Here is a 24,395-nt window from a genome sequence, read left to right on the forward strand (position 1 = left end):
GTGTGTGTATGTGTCAACTGGCCAGGTCTCTGTATAGAATACAGTGGTGCCTCGCTTAACGAGCGCACCGTACAACGACGAAATCGCATAGCAATCCCTTTTTTGGGATCGCTAATGCGATCGCTCAACGACTTTTAGATAGAGCGAAACTCGCTTTGCGAAGATCGGTAAGCGTTTCGCTTACCGATCTTCGCAAAACGAAGCCCCGATGATCAGCTGTTTGGCGGACAAAATGGCCGCCGGAAGCCCCAAAATGGCAGCGCGCAGCGTTTTCGCACCCTCCCCTCGCTTAACGAGGGCGCGAAAATGGCTGCCAGCCATAGGAAACTTCGCTGAACGGTGAGTAAAGGAGCCTATTGGAACGCATTAAACGATGTTTAATGCGTTCCAATGGCTTTCCCTGTCCCGTTCAGCGATGTTTCGCTATAGCGAAGGTTAATCCGGAACGGATTAACCTCGCTATGTGAGGCACCACTGTACACCATTTCATACCATCAGTGGCTCTGCACAAACCCCACTAGGGCATTAGTTCTATGAAGGCACCATGTGCTCTTATGGATGACCTAATGGGAGCAGCTTTATCCTCACCTAAATAGGCTACAGAGTTAGATCCTCAGCTGCCAATTTACAAACACCCCCCCCCCCCCAATGGCAACCTCATGTACATATAATTGGGAGAGCAGCCTAAATGAATTAAGTGGAATTTCCTTCCGATTTAGACATGCCTTCTTCATCTGGACTGGTGATCTAATTATGCAGCTCTGGGCAAAACATAATCCTGCTGGGAAATTTCATGCAGAAATATGCGCATGAAGTGTATTCTGCATGAGCATCCTATTTGCTTTGAATGGCAAGGACTACTCCAGGCCTGCTGAAGGATCTGTGCACAGAGCTTTTTTCCTCTGCTGCAAAAGCTAAAAAGCCTTTTTGCACAGGAAATGCATCTCTACACTGGATCATAAACGGAGTTCTAGAACTGAGCACACATAATGGATGTCAGCTGCTGTGGCATCAGGTTCCCTGTGCTGAGATATGTTTCCGCTATTTCTTTATTTATTTGGCTTTTACACAGCCCATCTAGATAAATCTACTCTGCTATGCAAAGATCATCAGGAAGGGTATGCTTTGCTGTCAGGGGTTAGCATTGTTCTGGGCTAATGAAGAAGAGGTGAACAGCATGTGTTTATTTATTTAAAATATTTTTAACCTGCCTTTCTCCATAAAAGGACTGAAGGTGGTTGAGGTCTGTAATGGCTGAGGTCTGCCAATAAAGCATGTTACAACCTTTATCTTCTGCCTACATCTCTCCCTATTATCACCTGTGGCCAATGACATTTCCTGGTAGCTTACTCCTGTTACATTAGGATACAGTCTATGTATTTATACACAACTGTTACACGAAGCCAACATGTCACCTGTGCTCTCACTGTAAGTTGCCATCTTACAACTGCAAAGTGTCACAGCAGTCCAATCTGAGGTGAGAAACACTACTATCTGGAGACAGGGACAACGAGAGGAAATCTAAATCTGGGTTCACAATTCATCCCTTGATGATTGCTGCATGAGCTGATGGCTTCCAACGAGGCACCTCCCTTATGAGGAAAGGCTACAGCGTTTGGGGGTCTTTAGTCTAGAGAAAAGGCACCTGAGGGGGCGGACATGATTGAGACGTATAAAATCATGCAGGAGATGGATAAAGTGGATAGAGGGAAGCTCTTTTCCCTCTCACGCAATACCAGAACTAGGGGACATCCACTCACATTGAGTGTTGGGTGAGTGAGAACAGACAAAATAAAGTATTTCTTTACCCAGCGTGTTGTTAGTTTGGGGAACTCCTTGCCACAGGATGTGGTGATGGCATCTGGCCTAGATGCCTTTAAAAGGGGATTGGACATATTCCTGAAGGAAAAGTCTATTGCAGGTTACAAGCCATGATGGGGATGTACAATCTCCAGGCTTAAAAGGAATGTACCTCCAAATGCCAGATGCAGTGGAGGGACATCAGGAGACAGGAATCTAGTTGTCTCGTGTGCTCCCAGAGGCATCTGGTGTGGCCATTGTGAGATACAGGAAGCTGGACTGGATGGGCCCTTGGCCTGATCCAGCAGGGCTCTTCTTATGTTCTCATATAACAGGCAAGAGTCAGGAGCTGCAGAGAATTGTTGAACCACCTTGGACAGTATTTTTTGGTCAGTGAAGGCTTGTTCACACATGTTGTTGCCTTAGTCTTCTGTGTATATATGTACATAAAGTAAATCTGAATAAGGCTAATCAGACTCTGCCCCTCCCAATATATATGGAGCCATGGTTATTTTCCAAAACAAATCATCAACAACCCACTAAATGATCTTAAAAGCAATTTTCACAAGACAGTAGTAGCATACAATAAGAAGCAGGAAAGAGGCAGATGTGTTGCTTGGTGAAATTGCTTCAGGCAGAACACAGATGCCTGTAATCTTTCGTCCTTGCCACTCCCTTCCTTTCTATTACAAAAGGATAAAGCTGCTAGAATTCAGACAAACACATAACTCTTTAGCATGTATGAGGATATATATTTATAGATAGAAAGACAGATAATTACAGGTTGGCTGCAATTTTGTTGTTTGGTAAAGTAAGCAGAAAGGAGATAGTACATGCAATTTCTGAAATTCTGCTCTGCTTTTCTGTTTTGACCTTTGGTATTTGTACGTTATCGATGCTTTCTCTAAACCATTGTACAAAAACACCTTGAAGTGTCAAGCTTTAAAAATGAGTCTTCTTTTCTCTTTCTCCCGTGCAGCTTGGATTATCTTGGCCTTGTCAAAATACATTCTCTAGTTAGAGGTTGGAAATATTTCCCTCCTGGCTCCTAAGTATTGATTTTTTCAACACTCGGCTCTGTCTGTCAGCAGAAGAGGTGAAAGGTGAAAGTTCATCCAGCACTGCCTGGCTTTACCTTCCTATTAATGTCATGCCCTTTCTTCGTTTGATCAGTTTATGTGATCACCAGTAGAATGGTTACTGTGCAAATTTTACCTATAGGAAAAATATTTAAGCCATCAATTATTTTAACACAGGAACGCACCTTGAGAATCAAGAGGTGCTTAAAGTGCAACAATTACAGATATACTTCCATGATTATCCTGCCTCCTGTTATGCAACAGCTACCTCAGCCCTTCCTGTCCTGCCTTTATCTATGGAAACCTCAAGAAAATGAAAAAGGCTGACTTAATTATTTGCTACGAGGCTTTCCAAAGAATATTTAGTCCAGTAATGCCACTGGTATAGAGATCCAAGTTCAAAATTGCTAGAGGAAGAAAACATAACATGTTCTGCTACATTCCCACTGGGAAGCTGTTCTTGTGTGAATATCTCTGTAATTTAGTTCAATCACTGCTTTTTCAAAGAGAACGAGAGGGAGGGAGGGTAGAAGGAGGCACAGCATTTTCTTGTACTGCACCAAAATGCTGTTAAATTAAATAAAGTACCTGCACTGTCTGATTCAGGATGAAGCCACTTTATCCATAAAATTAAAAAAAGAGAGCACCCCCACTAATTATTTTCTAATTGATTTAATTAACTGGACCTTTTCAAAGCAATCTGTTGTTTACCACAATGCTCCTCATAGATCTGTCGAGGACTACATTTAAATGAATATGAAAAACTTAAAGGCCAAACTAGATGTTGCTACAAACTGACAGTTGCCTCCAAAATTGGCCATCATAGAAATAGGTCCTGGGATGACTACACTCCCCCAATCATTTAGGAGAGTTTAGTTTGGTATTATCCTAACACTCTGCGTTTCCTTATACTTGCTCCATAGCCTGAACTGCTGAAGGAACTACATAGATTCACTGACTTCAATATGTAACTTAACTTCCTCTAGATGTTATAACAGGTGGCAGTGGTGGGAAACCAGGTGTAGGGTGGATTTTTTTCACCAGTAAATCCTTGTTTTCCACAGCACGGGGTTCCATGCACAGACATAGGTGTTGCTAAGTATGGTAATCAAAATGAGGATTATAATACAGTGGTGCCTCGCTTAACAGGCGCCCCGTTTAACGACGAATCTGCATAGCGATGAAGATTTTGCGGAAGCGATCATCGCAAATACCCCATTTTCGCACAGCTTATCGGTGGGGCTTTGCGATGATGGCGGGGAAGCGCTTCGCCCCATCATCCTGAAGCCACGCTGATCAGCTGGGCGAAAATGCTGGCTGGGGCTTTGGGAGGACCGCAGGGGAGAGCTCCCCCACGGTCCTTCCAAAGGCCCCATTTTCCCCCAGTTGATTGGCGAGGGCTTTGGAAGGACTGCGGGGAGCCCTCCCCCGCGGTCCTCCCAAAGGCCCCATTTTCCCCCCATCATCCCGAAGCCCGACCGATCAGCTGGGTGAAAATGCTGGCTTCGGGATGATGGGGGGGGGGAAGGGCTTCCCCCCATCATCCAAGCCCCGCCGATCAGCTGGGCGAAAATGCCGTCGGGGGCTTTGGGAGGACGAGGGGAGCGCTCCCCCGTGGTCCTCCCAAAGGCCCCATTTTCACACAGCTGATCGGTGGTTCCAAAATGGCTGGCCGCTCTGTTGCCTTGCTTTAGAGGCACCGAAAATGGCTACCCCTATGGAAGATTTTCGCAAAAAGTGAGTTTTTAAGCCCATAGGAACACATTAAAAGCGTTTTAATGCATTCCTATGGGCTTTTTTATTTCACATAGGAACAAATCCGGATAGCGACGATTTTTCCGGAACAAATTATCGTCGCTATGCGGGGCACCACTGTATAGGGAAAGCATTCTTCAGTCCTATTCACAGATCTTATCTACACGGGACTATTTGATACATGTAGGAGCCAATAAGCAGAGTTAAGTCATTTTCTGAGGCAGACATTTTAATCAGTTACCACACACTGTGACTATGGTCATGACAACATTTTCATACAGGTGTCTCATCATGTCATCTTTTGCTTGTAAACTGCCAATGAAGCCACACACGTCTCTACATTTACAAGGACAAATCCAAATACAGTACTAAACAAATCAATAAAACACTAAAAGCTTACAGTGGAATGACAATACAAATTTTACTGTGGTACTGAAAGATCTAAGCTCTGATGAAGTTTGCAGAGAAAGTCACTCATGTGCAGATTTACATATTGAGGATGTTAAGGGAACTCTAGATAAAAATCCACTAAACACATTGCTGCAAAACAGCCTCCATTCATTTCAGAGAGGGGGCTGTGCAGGGTCCCCATTCAGGGCCTAGAGGACTGTTGCAGTTACTAGTACATAAATATTGATTCCTCTGTTTAAATTACTCCTTCACATAGACTACTAGCTTTCTTATTGGCTTAAAAGCCCCAATTTTCTTTTTACAGACATAATATGTCATGTGTTCCACAGCTGCAGTCGTAAGACATAATTTTCAGAAGCGCAACATTCAAAATAGTTTTAGAGACTTGTCAGCACTGGATCACATCTTGATGACAAGAAATGTGGTGGCATATATTCATGGTTGCATTTAAAAAAAAATCTGGAACACATGGACATGTTTTTAAAGCATCCCACTAAAAATCAGAACTGGGCCAATTATTGGTTGCCATTCACTTGAGTATAATGTTTTTGGCATACCTTCCAATGTAAGTAAATGTGCAGTACCCCTGGTACAAACCACATTAAAATGAACATACATGGAGCAGTTACGCTTGGAAGATCTGCACTTGTACAGACCAATGAAACAGGGCCTAACAGGTGAAAAGAGTGGACCCTCTCACTACAACACATACAGAGGCTCCTGGCATGAGGACCACAATCAGATCGTGGGTCTTTTCCTCTCTTGTGCCAGATTTTATCTCTAACCTGATTGTCATGACCACACGTGTTTCTTTGTCCCTGCCTAACATGACTGGCTGCTGGTGGACAAACTCATCAGGACATTATGTAGGTATTGTTTGCAACATGGGAGGCAACAGGAACTTGGTAGGGAGACACCATTATTTGTGACAGCTTGGTATTTAGAGCAATATGAAGTTCTACTCAGAGCAGGTCTACCTAGTTCTTGGTGCAAGTGGAGGGAGAGAGCTGCTCCTTCCAATTTCTTCTAGGGAGTGGCTCTTCCTATGAAGGTCCATGACCTGAAGAAGCATTATCTAACTCTGAACTGACAAGACAGCTTCTTGGCCAAGTCCAAGCCCTGTATAAGCCAAGAGTCCCAAGGTGCTTTGGACTGCAGGACGTGTACAGGAAGGAACGCATGAGCAAGAGAGGTATGTTTAAAAACAAAAACTCAGGAATGTCTAAAAGGAAAGGTACCAAAAAGTTTTTCTTTCTTCATTTATGCCATTGTAACATTCTGGTTCAAAGAATAAAAGTGTGCTGGCTGGATAGCTCAGTGAATTACAGGTATCTGGCACTGAAACCAAAGTTTGGTAGTTTGGTTTCCCACTGTGCACCCCAGAGGAAGAGCCAACTTGTGCACCCTTGGGCAAACTGCACAGTCCCAGTGTCTCCCCAAAATGCAAAGATGGTAAACCACTTCTGAGTACTCCATAACCAGAAAACTCTGAAAAAGGTTGCCATAGGTTGGAATCAACTTGACAGTACACAGTTATTTAAACAAACGTGTATGCAATCTATGTTTTATCTGGCCTTTTCCAAATCCTACAGCCACTTTTCATAAATATAATATAAAGCCATATTGCAAAGGTTCACTTAAAAGAGAAAAAAAAAATCAACACACAGAGCTCATATTCCACAACCGAATTTTTACCACACTAAATACAATATTTAAGTTTTGCTAGAATTAAAAATAAAATAAATGTACATCTCTGGGAAACATTCCTAATGATCTTTAATTTCTTTATCAGTTTTTATAATCTTAAACAGATATGTTGATGGCTGTCTATGTAATCCTAGTTACACGTACAGTGTATTGAACAGACCAGGTAGTTGTTTAACAAAAATATTAATTAAAATTAAAGATCGATGTAGACATGAAATGCTCTGATGCAACTCTGTTAAAAATAAGTGTAAGAAGCACAAAGATACTGCTCTTTTACAACTTAAATTCATTTTTGTGGGGATTGTGCAGAAGCAGTACTTAAAACACAGCACAGTACATTTTCACTAAGAAGTGATACTTTTCTTGCCTTCATTCTTCAAGTTCCACTTCTGAATTTTCTACAAGTTTCATTTTTGTTAAGGTTGCTAGCATACACTAAGAACTCTGCATTTCCCCTGGAAACAAATTAAAGAAAATGCAAGACGTAACCACAGTCACAAGTATACATGCACTCAGATGTACCGGGATTTAACCAAGATGCTTTGTATACCATTTCCCCCATTGTCCTATGAACACAAACCTGGTGCTGTTCAGGCAAAAATAAATACGTGAGACATGGTAGATATGTTAACATTAACTGTTTACAATACAAATGGTCTGCTTGATACAGGAAATGCTCTTCTGACTTACTAAAACTGAATTAACATTTTCATTCCTGCAGTAATGATCAGTGATGTGTTTTGTGAAATCCTTTCAGCACTTACCGTACATCTTTATCCTCTGATAAAATTAAAATGCTGGAAATGTGCTGTATCATGATTATTGTATATCACAATAAAATGCAATGGTGTAAATGTGAGAGACCTTCATATCCTCACCCTGCTCAGTGCAGGAGAAAACACTGGCAGATATAAATATCTATATTAGCAGCAAAACAAAACATTTATATTCATATGCCTTCTCCTAGCCCTGCACAATTTTCATTAAAAACAAAAGAAATGAACACCACAGATGACATTAATTCCATTTTCCCTGACATAGGAAACATAAAATTGCCTTTTCACTCATTAAAGTATGCCACCAGTTCCAAATCAATCAAGAATGTATAGGAGGAAGCCATTCTCATATTCCCCTCTCCCCTTTCCCATATATTTTCTTGCAAAATTCCAAGCTAGACAAGTACGATACACCTTTAATGCTGAGAACCAGCATCTCTAGTGGACATCTAGGAACTGCAATGCACATGGAGGGCCATCTTTTTTTTTTTCAGTAAAGCAAAGAACACCAAGAGGGTGCTCTTGGACAACTGCATGAGTATTTAGTGGCCTACCTCTCTGGACTGAGATTTGCAGTATGGTTCCCCCCCCCCCCCAAAATAAATAAATCATAACCCACGGATCCTCCAACAGCTACTGGAAGGATGATCTACGTAAACAAATAAGCTTTTGGTAAACATCAGGATGCGAAATACTTTTTTTAAAGAAAAAAAAGGTTTTTAAAATCCAGAATAGATTTTTTGTAGCCTTTCAGAAAGTGATTAGATTCAGCCCAGCTTAAATATTGTGACTGACGTGCTTGTTTTTGAAGTCTATGAAATTAACATCCTTGAAAGTCTTACTGAACCAGCCGCAATCCTTCTCAAGATCCTCTCTCCTGCCCTAATGAGAACCCTACATGCCGGCATAACTGCTATATAGGCTGCTGAGCTGATATGCACCCCTCTAAAGTCAACAACAGGCTTAAGCAGGGCTCTGCTGTAGAGGAGAAGCAAGCAGAATAAATGCCACCTGTTATCTTGTGGGATAGCTTTTGTGGATACTAGTGTGGACCCTCCAGTGTTAAGATGACAAAGAGGGAGATAAGATTTACAGGGGACTTTAAAACAAAATTGTATTTAGAGGAAGCAAAAGATGAGCATGCCTATCCAGACTACACCACAAATCTATGTTCTTTGCCATCATGAGCCATAAGAATAACATTGCGGTTGGAAGTCCAGATGAGCCTGGCCAGTTTGAGGGCATTGTGGGAGCCTGGAGATGCAGGTTGGACCGGGGGGACCTGGTATGTTTTGATACAACGGAGCTGTGGTGCAGAATTCAGCATTCCAATACTTCCTAAAAGAGAAGTGTTCATCTGTCATCAGGAAACAAAAATATGAAGAAAGAACATTAATGACACTGAAGGATTTGTTCATAAAGAATACAATAGCATAACATGTGTGACATCTTCTATTAGATAGAAAAGCCATCCAATAAGATTTCCTGGTAACAACAGTGTGGTTTCTGTCTTATGTGAGCTTGAATCATAGGCTGAAATCATGTTGCTTAGTGTAGTGAGTTGCAACTAGAGAAGGCCCATTGAATCAGTAGGGATTTGATGAGTCCGCTCCTCCATGAGTTCCACTGATTGATTTAATGGGTCTACTCCAGTTGCAATTTCTGATATTGTGCAACAGGATTTCAGTCACTGTTTCATTCCCATCATCTTATATTGATAAATGCTGCTTTAACTATTGCAAGTCAATGAAAACGTTGCAAATCTCAGTTATGCAGTTAAAATATACACATTTAACCACTTGCATTTTGAGAGCAGTCCCTAAAGACTCTTAAATTACAGTTGACTAAAAAGATAAATTATTTTAAAGTCCCTTTTTAATAGTTGTATTTAGAAATTCACCATCTCACTCATTTAAAAAAGTAAAAAAAAATTACCGTATTTTTCGCTCCATAAGACGCACCTTTCCATAAGACACACCAATTTTTTAGGAGAAGAAAACAGGAAAATATAATCTGTTTTCTTCACTCCATAAGACGCACAGACTTTCCACCCCCCTGTTTTGTGGGGGGAAAGTGCGTCTTATGGTGCGAAAAATACGGTACACAAAAACACTCAAGTATAGGCAGGCCTTAAGTTCATAATGATTTACTTGATTGCAAATGACTGGCAGGTTTGGCAACCAAAATAGAACCATGACATTTCATAACTTGCTCTAAAATCTGATCCTGAAATCAGAATTTAGAGAAATTTAATACTAAACATGTTCTTAATTTTTTTTAAAAACGAATTCCCAGTCTTGAAGAGTGAAATGTGGAAACTATTTAAGAAGAGCTTGGAATAGTAATTTTCTGGTCTGCTAGGATCTTCAGATGAACCAATATTCTTTTATGCTGAATTGTGAGCCCCCCCCCCTGAATTTGGTCTACCCAACAGGACTTCCATGACAAAATGTACGTGAAAGGCTTCTGGCATTGTATGAATATTAGAGATTACTGGCACTGCAGTTTTTGCACATATTTGAACTCCAGTTTAAAGGGATCCGTCTGTATAGTTCAGAGTCTGTCCATATATTCTTATGCATAAACAAATCTACTTCATCCTGGGAAGTGAATACAGACATTCTAATTCCACATGCTCAGTGGAATTCCCATGTCTCTGCTTTTTGTTGTTGTTTAGTCGTTAAGTCGTGTCCGAGTCTTTGTCACCCCATGGACCAGAGCACATCACGCCCTCCTGTCTCTGCTAGATATCTGAAATGGGCTAATGGAATGTGCGTGTTCGTATGTGAGTGTGTGTGTGAGTGTGTGTGTGAGAGAGTGATTCAGCTCCTCCTTTCTTCCACAGAGCAGGTTAATTCACATTTTATTAAAATGTATTTTCAAATTTAAAAATATGCAATTACAGTACTATACCAAAAAATAAAGTAAAAATTAAAAAACTAAAATTAAAATTAAATTTTTTAAAAAAATCACACCAATATCTCATTTGTGAAGGGAGCTCAGATTTTTCCCCTTCTAAACTATCATAACTACAAAATCTGATCCTGGGAACAAAAATCCCTAGTTACTGCAACTTTCTGACAAATGATGTATGTGTGTATTTGACAATGTACGTTTTGAAAGAGTGGAGGATGGGGAAGAGGATAAAGGAAGCAACAACAGGATCTTTCATATGTCTATCAGTTCTTTAAACAAAATATCAAGGGAAAGAACCATTATATACTGGGGCTTCCAATTTACCAGGCAACTGTTCAATTTAGATCACTTTTGTTACATATGAGATGTGCTTTAAAACAAAGACATAAAGAAGCAGTCCATATACTGGTTTAGATGCTGTTGTAATCAGCCAGATACATTAGGATCTTTGAATCGGAATAGAACAGGTGTGGGCTTGAGGGTCTAAGACAAGAGCCTGTGACTTTGACACATGAAAACCTTGGCATATCCTAGGACATTTTTAAGATCTGCTATTGTCAATATCATGTTCTGAATCCTGATCAGTGCAACACAGAAGCCATTACTTTTTCCGTGGTCCTTCTCAGCAGCAGAATGGTGTCAGAGAGTGTAAATCATGGCATCTGTAGCAGAGAGCATGCAAGCCCCACTGACATTTTCACAATTTAAATCATCTTGAGTAATAACCCTTTTAAGATGACTAATGTTACTGATTTTCCTGCATTAATAGTAGTGCTGAATAGACCACTATAAGGGGAGAGGAGGAATCACTAGTGCACGAGGTTACATTTTTAAATACAACATGTGGGCTAATTTTAACTCTTTGCATTAAGGTTATCTTTGAAACATGCAAAAAAGTAAATAATCAAGAGGAAAAAAGGAAAAGAAAAAAACCAAAGGAAAAAAATAAAACAAAGAAATCGGTTAAAAAACATATGAGGTTTGAAGTGCCACAGTTTATATGTTAAAGCATGTGCCTGTGAAGGAACATTGTCTGTGCCACCCCCTGCAATCTTAAGATCATCATGTAAAACATCTCAATCAATACGTCTGACTGCCTCCTCGATCTTCCCATGTAACTCAACAAAATATATGCAAGTGATGGAAGAGCATTTTTACCACTCTTATTCCCTGCTTCAGAAATCACACACTATGTGATGATGGAGAATAATTCAATATTCTTAATGACATGTACAGTTATCACTGAATGACATGCAGAAAGTCATGGCAGATTAAAGATATATATTATTAGCTAACAGTTACAGGAATACTGAATCCAAGGAAGCTATATATTCTGCGATCTTTCACAAAGCTGTCTGCCTGCATAAGCTGCAGTTCTAGACAAAAGGCACACGCTAATGAGAAGATTCACTTTGGAAGCTCCAGTGAAACAGTGATTCTAAACAATTCATGGAACTCTAATTCATTTCAACAGGATTTGGTTACCTTGTTTTGCTAATGCAAGCAGGTGATGATATTCCTCCTGGACTGGATTTCTCATACTTTAGAAAACAGTATAGCTGTTTAAACTAGATAACTCTCACTCATGAGATTCTCTATTATCCTTTGTTTTGCATCAATTTCTACAGGAGAGCTGAGCAAAATGTAGCTACTTAAGGCTATGTTTGCATCCCTACGTAACCCAAAGCCCCCAAGTTAAAAAAAAAGTATGAAACAAGGGTACAAAAATGTTATTTTATGTTTCTGGAACCCTCCAGGAGTAGCAGTTGTGCTATTATACTCAGAGCCTTCAAAATCTTCAGAAAGTCCTACAAATTGAAAAGTGAAAACAAAACTGGAAGAAGAATTCCAAAACCCAGTCCTACCTATTTCTTATATTTTAAGGAGCTGGTTACGAGTGGATCCAAGGAGTGGGAAAGTGGCATATAATCCTTGCCAGTTATGTAATCATGCTCTAGATTAAAGGGGAGGTGCTCCAAACACAACATTCACATGGTGGGGTCAAAGATATATAGCCAGCAACTATTGTGAAAAATTCTCCCTAGGGAAGCCAGCTAAGGTTTCAGTTATTTAAATCAGAAAAACCTCCCTGTTTATGCTAGATGTTAGTGGTTTAGTTTCCTTATTCTTAGAGGTTTGAGGAAAGAGTAGAAGGAGATTGGCTGAGGCTTCAATATTTAGAATTAGTGATGGTGTCCTTTGACATGTTACCTCACTGAAGCCTCCAAACTCTCTATAGAAACATGACTGCTAAAGAAAGCCTTCGAGAATACAGTGGTGCCTCGCAACATGAACGCCTCGCAGGACGAAAAACCCGCAAGACGAATGATTTTTGTGATCGCTGTGGTGCCTCGCAAGATGGCTTCTTCTATGACCGTGCTTCACAAGATGATTTTTTTTTTGCAAGATTGATGCCTCGCAAGACTAAAATAATTCATTCGTCTTGCCAGGTTCCCATAGGAATGCATTGCAACCGTTTTTTTCAAGATGAAAATTTCACAAGACAGCGCTACTCATGGAACGAATTACTTTCGTCTTGTGCGGCACCACTGTACAAATCTTTTTTTCCTCTGCTCTGGGGACTTCTGTTCATTGTAAAAAGTTTTATGCATATTTTAGGATACTTGGGATTAACATGGCATTCTGTCCAGGCTTCTTGGATCATGCTGCTGCACTGTTTATTATGATTAGATTAATGTAAATACAAACATCAAAGTGGTGTGATAAATGTCACATGTGTGACTTACCTGCCAGAAGGAAATGTGACTGTCTGTGTTGGAGTAAGTAGCAAGATACCGTCCATCAGGAGCAAAAGCAACAGCGGTTATGGACCCTTTATGGCCATGGATGGTCTAAACAAGAACAAGGATGAGATTATGAAATTGCACCACGCAGCAATGTATGTATATATAAACATTATTGATATACTTTGAGAATGTTTAAATACAACTCTTAAGAAATGATACACTAAAACATTCTATTAAAAGAAAGGTATACTACCTGTAACATTTAAACTTTTGACAATGGGATTATATATAGAGTTATACAGAGAGTTGTATTAGGTGGTACTTTACCAGTAAGTGCACATCAGTGAAATACCAATAACCATCAACGGCAATTTCCACTACAGGAATCTGCCACTTTTAGAACCAGTTTGTCTAACAAGGAAAACCAGACATCTATGATAGAACTGCCTTTCCGATGGAATTCTGTACTTGGACAGATCAGGACTGAGTTTTTCTTCTAAAATGCATTTAAATTTTTGTAAACATGTACCATTGGAGATACCGTGTTTCCCCGAAAATAAGACAGGGTCTTATATTAATTTTTGCCCCAAGAAACACATCTTCAGGGGATGTTGTTGTTTTTTTTCATGTACAACAATCTACATTTATTCAAATACAGTTATGTCATCATCTTCTGGTTGCACAATGGTGGAGGGCAGGGTTTCACTTAATTGCGGCTTATTTTGGGGGTAGGGCTAATATTACAAGCATCCCAAAAAATCGTACTAGGGCTTATTTTCAGGTTAGGTCTTATTTTCGGGGAAACAGGGTAATAACCAAGATTATGGATACTACGGTATTCCAATTACCGTGTACAGATGTGAAAGCTTTACAGTGAAGGCAGCTGAAAGGAAAACCCTTGATTTATTTGAAATGTGGTATTGGAGGACAGCTTCACTACTACACAGACAAGCAAATGGATGCTAGATTAAATCAAGTTTGAACTCTCTAGGAGCAAACATGACTACACTTGGGCACATTATGAGGAGGCAAGACTCGCTGGAAAGGACAAAAATGCTGGAACAAGTGGAGGGCAGTAGGTAGAGTAAGATTAAAGATGGGATGGTTTGACTCAAGAAAAGAAGCCACGGCCATGAGATTGCAAGACCAGAGCAGTGCAATTAATGAAAAGATCTATTAGGGGGCTCAGTAATCCATAGGGTCACCATGTAGGAAGCAACTTGGAAGCACGTAGCAGCAAACTACGCTATAATACAATGTACTGTTTCTATAGTTTTATATACTTTTTTCAATTTGTGCTCTTTTTCTTAACACATGTTATGTTATTTGAATTTAGACTCTCTCATATGGTACCCTAAATCAACCGAGAAATGATACCATTGTAGTGCTTGTTCACCCTTGCCCTCTAGTGATGGTGGGAGTTGCTGCATTTTGGCAGCCAAATGGACAGTGTAACATGGAGTACAGCAACTGTAGGACAGTTCCCAGCAGATGATCATGGGAAGCTGCCTTTTCCCAATGAAAGGCAGGCAGCAGCTGGTTTTAGGTCAGATGACGTGCGTTATTCTTTTTCAAAAATCAAATTAAGTTTTCTTGTCCCTGGCCTCTCCATTTTTTTGCTCTCTGTTTTATATGTTTAAGTTAAAATTCACAGTACACTTGCTACAAATACACTGGAATCCAGGGAGCATCCAATGAAGCTCAGTAATTTGGTGGAAGATTGGAGATGGCAACAAGGAAGCATTACGGCAAGAGCCAATGAGGGTCACCACCTATGACAGCTTTAAAATAAGATTTTACACATTCATGGAGGATGGAACGATAAGTGGCTACTGGCCATGACAAACAGACATTACTTACAGTATCAGACAATACATGTTTCACAACATCTAGGGAACAGTACTGGGAAAGCCCTGGTATATGCCTGTGTGTTTCCCCATAGGCAGCTGGCTTTTTAGATTCTGAGAACAGAATGCACAGCCAGATTGGTCTGTGATTGAAACTGGCATGACTCGTCTCATGTTCCAAATATGAGTGGCACATTTATTACAACATCCTGCTGATTATAACGAAGTCGAACTGAGCGAGCAGAACACAGAGTTGGGAGCATTTGGAAATAAGATTTTTAATTATAATTTCTTGCTTGCCAGATTGGGGGGGGGAAGTGAACAGAACCACTCATGTTAAATAAACCATGTTCACAGTATATGGAACAATGGAGAAAAGAAACAGCAATATCAATACTGCAAAAATGGTAAGAACCTACTGCTGAATTTTTGTAAACCCTTTCCTATTACTTTGGAAATAAAACAGAAACGCTTGAAAATAAGGGGGTGGCTTCCGAACAACTGAAGATCCTCCCGTGAATGAAGATGTACATTAGTTGCAAATTAAAATGCAGTCTTCAGAAATTTCTAGGAACAATGGAGTCATGAGAGAAGTGGGCTACAAGACATGGATAGTATTAGGCCTCTTTTTTTCTTTTTAAAGGAAGAGAAAGGAAAGAAAATTAGTCTTCCCAATCTTTTAAAGAAGCTGATATATTCTGAAAGGGTATAGGTAGGTAAAGGTTCCCCTTGACAATTTGTCCAGTTGTGTCCGACTCTAGGGGGCAGTGCTCATCTCCGTTTCCAACCCATAGAGCTAGCGTTTCTCTGAAGACAATCTTCCATGGTCACGTGGCCAGCGTGACTAGACATGGAATGCCGTTACCCACTGTGGTGGTACCTATTTATCCACTCGCATTTTGCATGCTTTCGAACCGCTAGGTTGATGGGAGCTGTGACAAGCAAGGGGGCTCACCCTGTCGTGTGGATTCGATCTTACAACTGCAGGTCTTCTGACCTTGCAGCACAGAGGCTTCTGTGGTTTAACTCGCAGTGCCACCACATCCCATTGAAAGGGTATACCATGGAATTAAAAATTATACATGGTAAGGTTTCTAGGGAAAGAACAGAAAGGAAAGCAAACACCTTCTACTTTTCCCATCTAAGTCATCTGCATACCTTGTTGTCTACAAACATAAGGCTCAGATTCCTGAATGCAAGCCCTTTTTTTGCCCTATATATTAGAATAGGAAAAGGACTGAACGAAAAAAAGAAGAAGGCTTTTCTTCCTCCCTCTTCTGCTGCCTTTTCTCTTCCGAAGCTCTCTTTGAAGCCGACTGGCACCTTAGACAGCGATGGTTCTTTCAAAATGTGGAACTAGAATGGAATAGTTTGTAGTGGAGCCTCATCTCCATCTCTAGAACAGTTATGCATCCTTCAGAAAAACATGGGCCATGACCTGACAAAGAACACAGGTGCGTATCTCAGTGACAACTCTCACTCACCGACATCACAAGCAAGATCAGTTCTTTTTCTTTTTTCTTTTTTAAAAAGGGAGAGATTCCATTCACACGTTTCTGAAAAGAAGCACCTTCGCTATTGCTTCAGTCCACTAAGGTGTTTCGGTGGGATTCAAGGAAGATTTAGACTAAGAAGTCGGGAGGCAAAGTATGCATGATTGTGTCTTCCCTTGATGCACAGAGGGTTCTTTTGACCTATGCTGCTGCCTGACCTTTCTGCCGAGTGGGTCAACTGGCTGTGGAGAGAATATCCATGTAGGGCTTTTAGCAGACTGTGTGATTAAATGAGCTAGTTATATTCCTACGGTGACCACTCTGTTATTCCACAACGAATGCCTAGTGTTTCCTCTTCTGGTTAAACAAGTGTAAGCACAGGAATAGGATTTATGCAAAAGTTAAAGCAAAAGCAAAATTACAAAGAAGTTATATTTTATGAAACACAGATATATCGTGCATTATTTCCCCTGAGTGTATTCTGAGGATGCAAGCAGAACAATGGATAGTATGTGTTACTTCAGTCATCCTTACAGCAAAAATGTAAGCTAAGCCAGTATTTGATTCCTTGGGTACAGTACAGGAGTTGCATCGAAGGAATTTGCCGTAAGTAAGGCTCCCTCAACTTAGACCCCTTCCAGAGTGTAAAAAGGTTTTCCATTACTCAGCTCTACCTAGAAATGCCAAGAAGTGGAATCTTATGCATACAAATGAGGTGGTCCAAATTGCGGGCTTTTCCTCTTTGGTTGGATTATCGTTGCTGCAACTTAGCTAGCGTCCCTTCAGTGAATGAGATCTTATGCTTTGCTTTGACAATGGGTTTTGTTTAGACCAGTGGTTCTTAACCTTTTTTACTCGGATGCTTTTGAACTGCAACTCCCAGAAACCCCAGTCAGGACAGCTGGTGGTGAAGGCTTCTGGGAGTTGCAGTCCAAAACTCCTGAGTAACCCAAGGTTAAGAACCAGTGGTTTAGACAGTTGAATTTTTCTCTAACAGGCAAGCCACTGGACTGATTGGGGTGTCTGAAGGCTCAGCACTACATGTGATTAGAGCGTTAGGTAAAAGACAAATTCTTGGGGCTCAAAAATGAAATTAAAAAGAAAGTGTGCAGCTTTTAACTTGATGCATACATGTTGTTTATTCTGAAGACTGGGGAAACTATAAAGCCACCCTTCCCTGCTGCCAGCACTGCATGGTTCCCAAACACACTCTGTCTAATAGGGCTTGTTTTGCAGGTTTTTATCCTCATTTGCCCTTTGACGCAGGAACCCTCTTGGAATGCCACAGGCTTAGAGCATTTTTCCTCTCATCTGGTAACTGACACAGTCATTTATATTCACTCGACATAACTTGCAGGGTGTAATTAAATAAAGATGGACCACTGCCATAAATACATTACAATGCCAGCCAACCCATGGTGCCTCATATTGTCACGTGTAATTCCAGCCTGTGTAACACATTCCTGTGAACAATGTGGAAATCAATACTTTGCACTTTTACAGTGTCACTGCTATGTCTGAAGCCTTGAAGGCATCACATCATACATCCTTCATCTTGGCACAAGTCCCCAAGAGCAGATCCACTCAAGCTGCCAAACTGTGGCCAGGATTTCATGAACCTAGACAGCAAACTTTGCAGTATCACATATGGTTGGTAAGTAAGCCAGTGGCCAAGACCTCTCAGCTACCAGTTCCTACAGAACTGTTCTTTGAGGAGCCCATACCCGGAGAGAGCTAGGAAGGTTCATACAATTCAAAGGACAAGACTGTATAAGGTCATATTCTGTAAGTGCGTGACACGGAAAACAACTCTAGTCTACTAGAAACATACATATCCAGAAAGACTAAAGTGCAGAGGCAAAACACATGTGTTTACTTTTTTTACAAGAATGATGATATAGCTGTGGGTGGCACAAGAATTATACACTGAAAATTTGAAACTCAGCAAAGCTTCTTCAGATTGGAGTAGACCACGGTGGCTAGGTTTGCCAGATTTCAGGTGCCGGTTGAAATCTCAGGAAATTGTTATGCTTCTCCAGGCATTGGCAGAAATCTCTGGACAAGCAGCACCGGAAGAGAGGTAAACTAGATTTTATTGTGTGTGGTAACTTTAAAGGTGGGACATCCATCTCTTCTGCATTCCAAAATGCTAACAGGTCTCAGAATCATTTTTTTTCATATGCACACATAATATCTGTTCAGGAGCTACTGCAGAAAATCCAGAGTGTCCCACACTTTTGCACATGCTCACATATTATTTTGCAACTGTTATATGAGGGATCAACTTGTGTCAAGATGTCAGGTTTTGGCCCTGAAATCTCAGGGAATGGGGACTCTAAACTGCTACCTATTCGCCAGGTTCTATGCCAGAGTCACCAGGTCAGCAGCTTCCCATTCCCTGAGATTTCAGGGCCAAAACCTAAGAGCAGGGATGGGCTCACGTGAGGTCACAAGGATACAGACCCTTGTGAATCTACTCCAAACAATATGGCCACTTGGGTACATATATGAATGAGATAATGAGACAGAAAATGTGGGTGTCCTAAACAAATGTGTGTGCAACACCCCTTCAGGATGGTTGGTCCTAAGACTTTTCTCTCTCCCTGGAGTGCCAAAGAAGCAAAACAATTCCATGAATTTCCAAGCAGCGTCTTGAGACCTTGGGCAACCCTGCCTACGGGGCATAGGTTGCATCTCCCTGGGGTAAGGCGTGTTTGAACTACTAATGTATGAAACTAGGATGCTTCTACAAGCTGTTTTTCAAATCTCCATTGGAAAAAATTGCAACCAAAAAAGCCTACTACACAACAACCAGGAATTTCTTTCTGGGCCTTCATTTCTATCAACATGTTGTCAGTGAGATTACTGTTCTTGTCTTTGCCTCCCATCAGGGTGCTTAGACAAGTTTTCACAATGTCTTGTCTAGAACCTTGATCTCATATAGGAAGTGAATTTGAGAGCTCAGATTTTACACAAAAAGTCGCAGTGTAATGTTTCCTGCAGCCGGCATTAGGAGGCATTCTCTACAGTGATCTCAAATACTTTTAGTGCCATGTTTACTTCCCAGACACTTCTAGATATCTATTTTAAAATAATTAAATCTTTTAAGTATAACCTCAACTGATTTTCAGTAAGGAAAGTGACATTAAAACAGGAACTAATATATATTATATACTTACAAAAAAAGCAGATGATAACAATCTACTGTTATGCTGTTTACTACAGACTACATACAAGCAGGTATCAATGTTTTATGCAATCTCAACAGTTTAAGGAAAACTAAAGGCCAATTAGTTATGAGAGTCAATATTTAGCCCATCATATTCTTTAGCACTTAAGCAATTAATATTTGCCTATGAAAGATGTGTGGATAATTCAAAGGTAGCAATCAATACTGCTAGCAAACTTGTTGCACTCTTGGCCACTGACAATTTATCCAAATAATTACAATTCTTGAGGGAGCCAAATAGCTTTGATGTTTTAATTTATGTTTCTTCCTTGCAGATGCTAATCCTTTAAAAACAGATTTCCCTCTCCTTGGTGTAATTCAGTGTACACTTTGCAGTATTACCCTTGTTCATTTGTCAGATAAACAAGCATGTCCATGCATCCACACACATCCTTGAATTTGAATAAAAAGGATTCCTCTTTGCTAAGGTTTTTGGTGGGCAAAGGGCACAGCAATTCGATATAGAAAATTTATGTTGAAGGATATATTTAGCAGCAACCTGCAGGACAAAAGACCTTTCAAGTAAATATCTAGCCAAAAGCACCTAATATGTATTTTATAAATGCAGAAATCAAAAGAAACCAGTAGGAGGAGAAGACAAAAAATAGTGGACACAAAATCTTTCCATGTTGTTGTTAATTGGGGGGAGGGGGAAGAATGGCTTGAGGTTTCTCATATTTATTCACCTACCTATTTTTTTATATAACTGATATGACTATAATAAAAAGTTGTCTTTACAGCTCACAGATTAAAACTCATAGCACAACAAATATGAAATATACAAGATCATAAATTTAAAATACCACCAGATAAAGTCAACTACAGATTAAAACAAGGAGGACACTATCATTCAAAATTCTCTTCATTTTGCCATTGCCTGTTGCATCTCATTTATTCGAAGCATTTGAAGATGATCTCAAAACCCGGCTAATACATAAAAGAAGATGGGTTCCTTCAAGTACTGGCTTCAGAATTGAAGTTCAATGTCAATATAGTATGGAGAATATATTCTTTTACTGAGTATTTCACTAAGACAAACCACAGGATTGTCCAACGACAATTAAAAAATTAACCAGCATCATTTAACTCTATATAACAGAGAATGGGATCTCTGTGCCACAAGGAGCTATTTGCCAGAGGTAATGTACGCAAGATAAGATCTGGAATGTACGACAAAGCATTTTGTAGAGGGCATGTGCTATAGCAATTAAATAAGGCTGGGATTTTAGGTTGCTTAGCAATAGGGCACCCTCAGGACAAAGGAAGAATTCATTCAACAGCATTAATGTGTGAAAGGCATTGTTGCCACGAGATGTGCTGATGGCTACTGGCTTAGATAGCTGTCTTGGAGAGTATGTCTCACCAGGGTTACTAACCAAGATGATTATAGAGACGCTCATGGGGTAGCATGGCATTATACACTGGGTTCTGGAAGAGCAAGAACAGGAGAAGCGTACTGCCTACAAGACCTGATTCTGTCCTTCCTGGACACATCTTACTGGCCACTGTGGAAATCAAAGCGGTAGACTATACAGTTCTGTGATACAAACGAAGAGCCCTCTCTTTAGGTACAAAAATCAGATTGGATTCATATGGAAGAGGAGTGCAACTAGTGGAAGAAACATCAGTAATGTAAGATATGAAAATGACACCATGTTATTGCCAGAAAGCATCAGTGACTTAGGATGACTATTGATGGAGATGGCAGATGAAAATGCAAAAACAGCATTATAGTTGAACATTAAGACAAAATCATTACTATAGAAGAATTACATAACTTTGATGAGGGCAATGAAGAAATCAAGATTGTAATTGGTTTGTTCACCAGTTCAAAAGGAGACAGCAGCCAAGAAATCAGAAGAAAACTGAGAGTCAGAAGGGCAGCTATAAAGGAATTAGAAAATATCTGCAAGTATGGGATATGTTGCTCGGGACTGTGGCCAGGATCATCCATATTATAGTATGCTCAGTTTGAATTTATGGATATGAATGCTTGATAGTGACAAACCGTGATACTTGAAAGAAAACAAAATATTTGAAATGTGGTGTGTGATGACAGCTTTATGAATACCATGGGCTGCCACAAACACAAATAAGTGGGTTATAGATCAAATCAAGTCTGAACTCTTTCTAGAAGCAAAAGTAGCTGAACTGAACCTACTGTACTTTGGGAAGACCATATTCACTGGAAATGGCCATAATGCTGGGAAATGGAGAGGGCAATAGGAAGTGTAAGACTGAACATGCAATAGTTAGAATCTGTATTTGAGCGAATTCAGCTCAGATGATTATCATATCTACTATTGTGGGCAAGAATCCCGTAGAAGGAATGGAGCAGCCCTCATAGTCAACAAAAGAGTGGGAAAAGCTGTAATGGGATACAATCTCAAAAATGATAGAATGATGTCAATACGAATCCAAGGCAGACCATTCAACATCACAATAATCCAAGTTTATGCACCAACCAGCATTGCTGAGGAGACTGAAATTGAACAATTCTATGAAGATTTACAACACCTTCTAGAACTGACACCAAAGAAAGATGTTCTTCTCATTCTAGGGGACTGGAATGCTAAAGTAGGGAGCCAAGAGATAAAAGGAACAACAGGGAAGTTTGGCCTTGGAGTTCAGAACGAAGCAGGACAAAGTCTAATAGAGTTTTGTCAAGAGAATAAGCTGGTCATCACAAACACTCTTTTCCAACAACACAAGAGGCGACTCTATACATGGAAATCACCAGATGGGCAATATCGAAATCAGATTGATTATATTCTCTGCAGCCAAAGATGGAGAAGTTCTATACAGTCAGCAAAAACAAGACCTGGAGCTGACTGCGGTTCTGATCATCAGCTTCTCATAGCAAAATTCAAGCTTAGACTGAAGAGATTAGGAAAAACCACTGGGCCACTCAGGTATAATCTAAACCAAATCCCTTATGAATACACAGTGGAAGTAAAGAACAGATTTAAGGAACTAGATTTGGTGGACAGAGTGCCTGAAGAACTTTGGATAGAGGCTCGTAACATTGTCCAGGAGGCAGCAACGAAAACCATCCCAAAGAAAAGGAAATGCAAGAAAGCAAAGTGGCTGTCCAACGAGGCCTTAGAAACAGCAGAGAGGAGAAGGGAAGCAAAATGCAAGGGAGATAGGGAAAGTTACAGAAACTTGAATGCAGACTTCCAAAGAATAGCAAGGAGAGACAAGAGGGCCTTCTTAAATGAACAATGCAAAGAAATAGAGGAAGATAACAGAAAAGGAAAGACCAGAGATCTGTTCAGGAAAATTGGACATATTAGAGGAACATTTTGCGCAAAGATGAACATGATAAAAGACAAAAATGGGAGGGACCTAACAGAAGCAGAAGACGTCAAGAAGAGGTGGCAAGAATACACAGAGGAATTATATCAGAAAGATTTGGATATCCCGGACAACCCAGACAATGTAGTTGCTGACCTTGAGCCAGACATCCTGGAGAGCGAAGTCAAGTGGGCCTTAGAAAGCCTGGCTAACAACAAGGCCAGTGGAGGTGATGGCATTCCAGTTGAACTATTTAAAATCTTGAAAGATGATGCTGTTAAGGTGCTACATGCAATATGCCAGCAAGTTTGGAAAACCCAACAGTGGCCAGAGGATTGGAAAAGATCAGTCTACATCCCAATCCCAAAGAAAGGCAGTGCCAAAGAATGCTCCAACTACCGTACAATTGCACTCATTTCGCACGCTAGCAAGGTTATGCTCAAAATCCTACAAGGTAGGCTTCAGCAGTATGTGGACCGAGAACTCCCAGAAGTACAAGCTGGATTCCGAAGAGGCAGAGGAACTCGAGACCAAATTGCTAACTTGCGCTGGATTATGGAGAAAGCCAGAGAGTTCCAGAAAAATATCTACTTCTGCTTCATTGACTATGCAAAAGCCTTTGACTGTGTGGACCACAGCAAACTATGGCAAGTTCTTAAAGAAATGGGAGTGCCTGACCACTTTATCTGTCTCCTGAGAAACCTATATGTGGAACAGGAAGCAACAGTTAGAACTGGTCATGGAACAACTGAGTGGTTCAAAATTGGGAAAGGAGTACGGCAAGGCTGTATATTGTCCCCCAGCTTATTTAACTTATATGCAGAACACATCATGCGGAAGGCTGGACTGGAAGAAACCCAAGCCGGAATTAAGATTGCCGGAAGAAATATCAACAACCTCCGATATGCAGATGATACCACTCTGATGGCAGAAAGTGAGGAGGAATTAAAGAACCTTGTAATGAGAGTGAAAGAGGAAAGTGCAAAAAACGGTCTGAAACTCAACATCAAAAAAACTAAGATCATGGCCACTGGTCCCATCACCTCCTGGGAAATAGAAGGGGAAGATATGGAGGCAGTGTCAAATTTTATCTTCCTGGGCTCCATGATCACTGCAGATGGAGACAGCAGCCCTGAAATTAAAAGACGCCTTCTTCTTGGGAGGAAAGCGATGACAAATCTTGACAGCATCTTGAAAAGCAGAGACATCACCTTGCCAACAAAAGTCCGAATAGTCAAAGCTATGGTTTTTCCTGTCGTGATGTATGGAAGTGAGAGCTGGACCATAAAGAAAGCAGACCGCCGAAGAATTGATGCCTTTGAATTGTGGTGCTGGAGG

The 24,395-nt window shown here is 40.5% G+C and overlaps 1 protein-coding gene across 2 annotated transcripts in view; it reads right to left on the reverse strand.

The window, feature by feature from the left end:
* Positions 1-4,845: 4,845 nt before the first annotated feature.
* The window catches only part of WDR7 (WD repeat domain 7), a 277,096-nt gene continuing 257,546 nt past the window's right edge, over positions 4,846-24,395 (reverse strand). For both annotated transcript variants that reach the window (XM_072992896.2, XM_072992895.2), the window contains 2 exons: positions 13,192-13,296; positions 4,846-8,885 (listed from right to left, as the gene is read on the reverse strand). In XM_072992896.2, coding sequence (XP_072848997.1) covers positions 8,682-8,885; positions 13,192-13,296 — 309 coding nt within the window. In that variant the 3' untranslated portion in view covers positions 4,846-8,681. The remainder of the gene's footprint in view (positions 8,886-13,191; positions 13,297-24,395) is intronic.

The sequence above is a fragment of the Pogona vitticeps genome, chromosome 2, assembly GCF_051106095.1.
Source record: "Pogona vitticeps strain Pit_001003342236 chromosome 2, PviZW2.1, whole genome shotgun sequence".
Classification (NCBI taxonomy): Eukaryota; Metazoa; Chordata; class Lepidosauria; order Squamata; family Agamidae; genus Pogona; species Pogona vitticeps.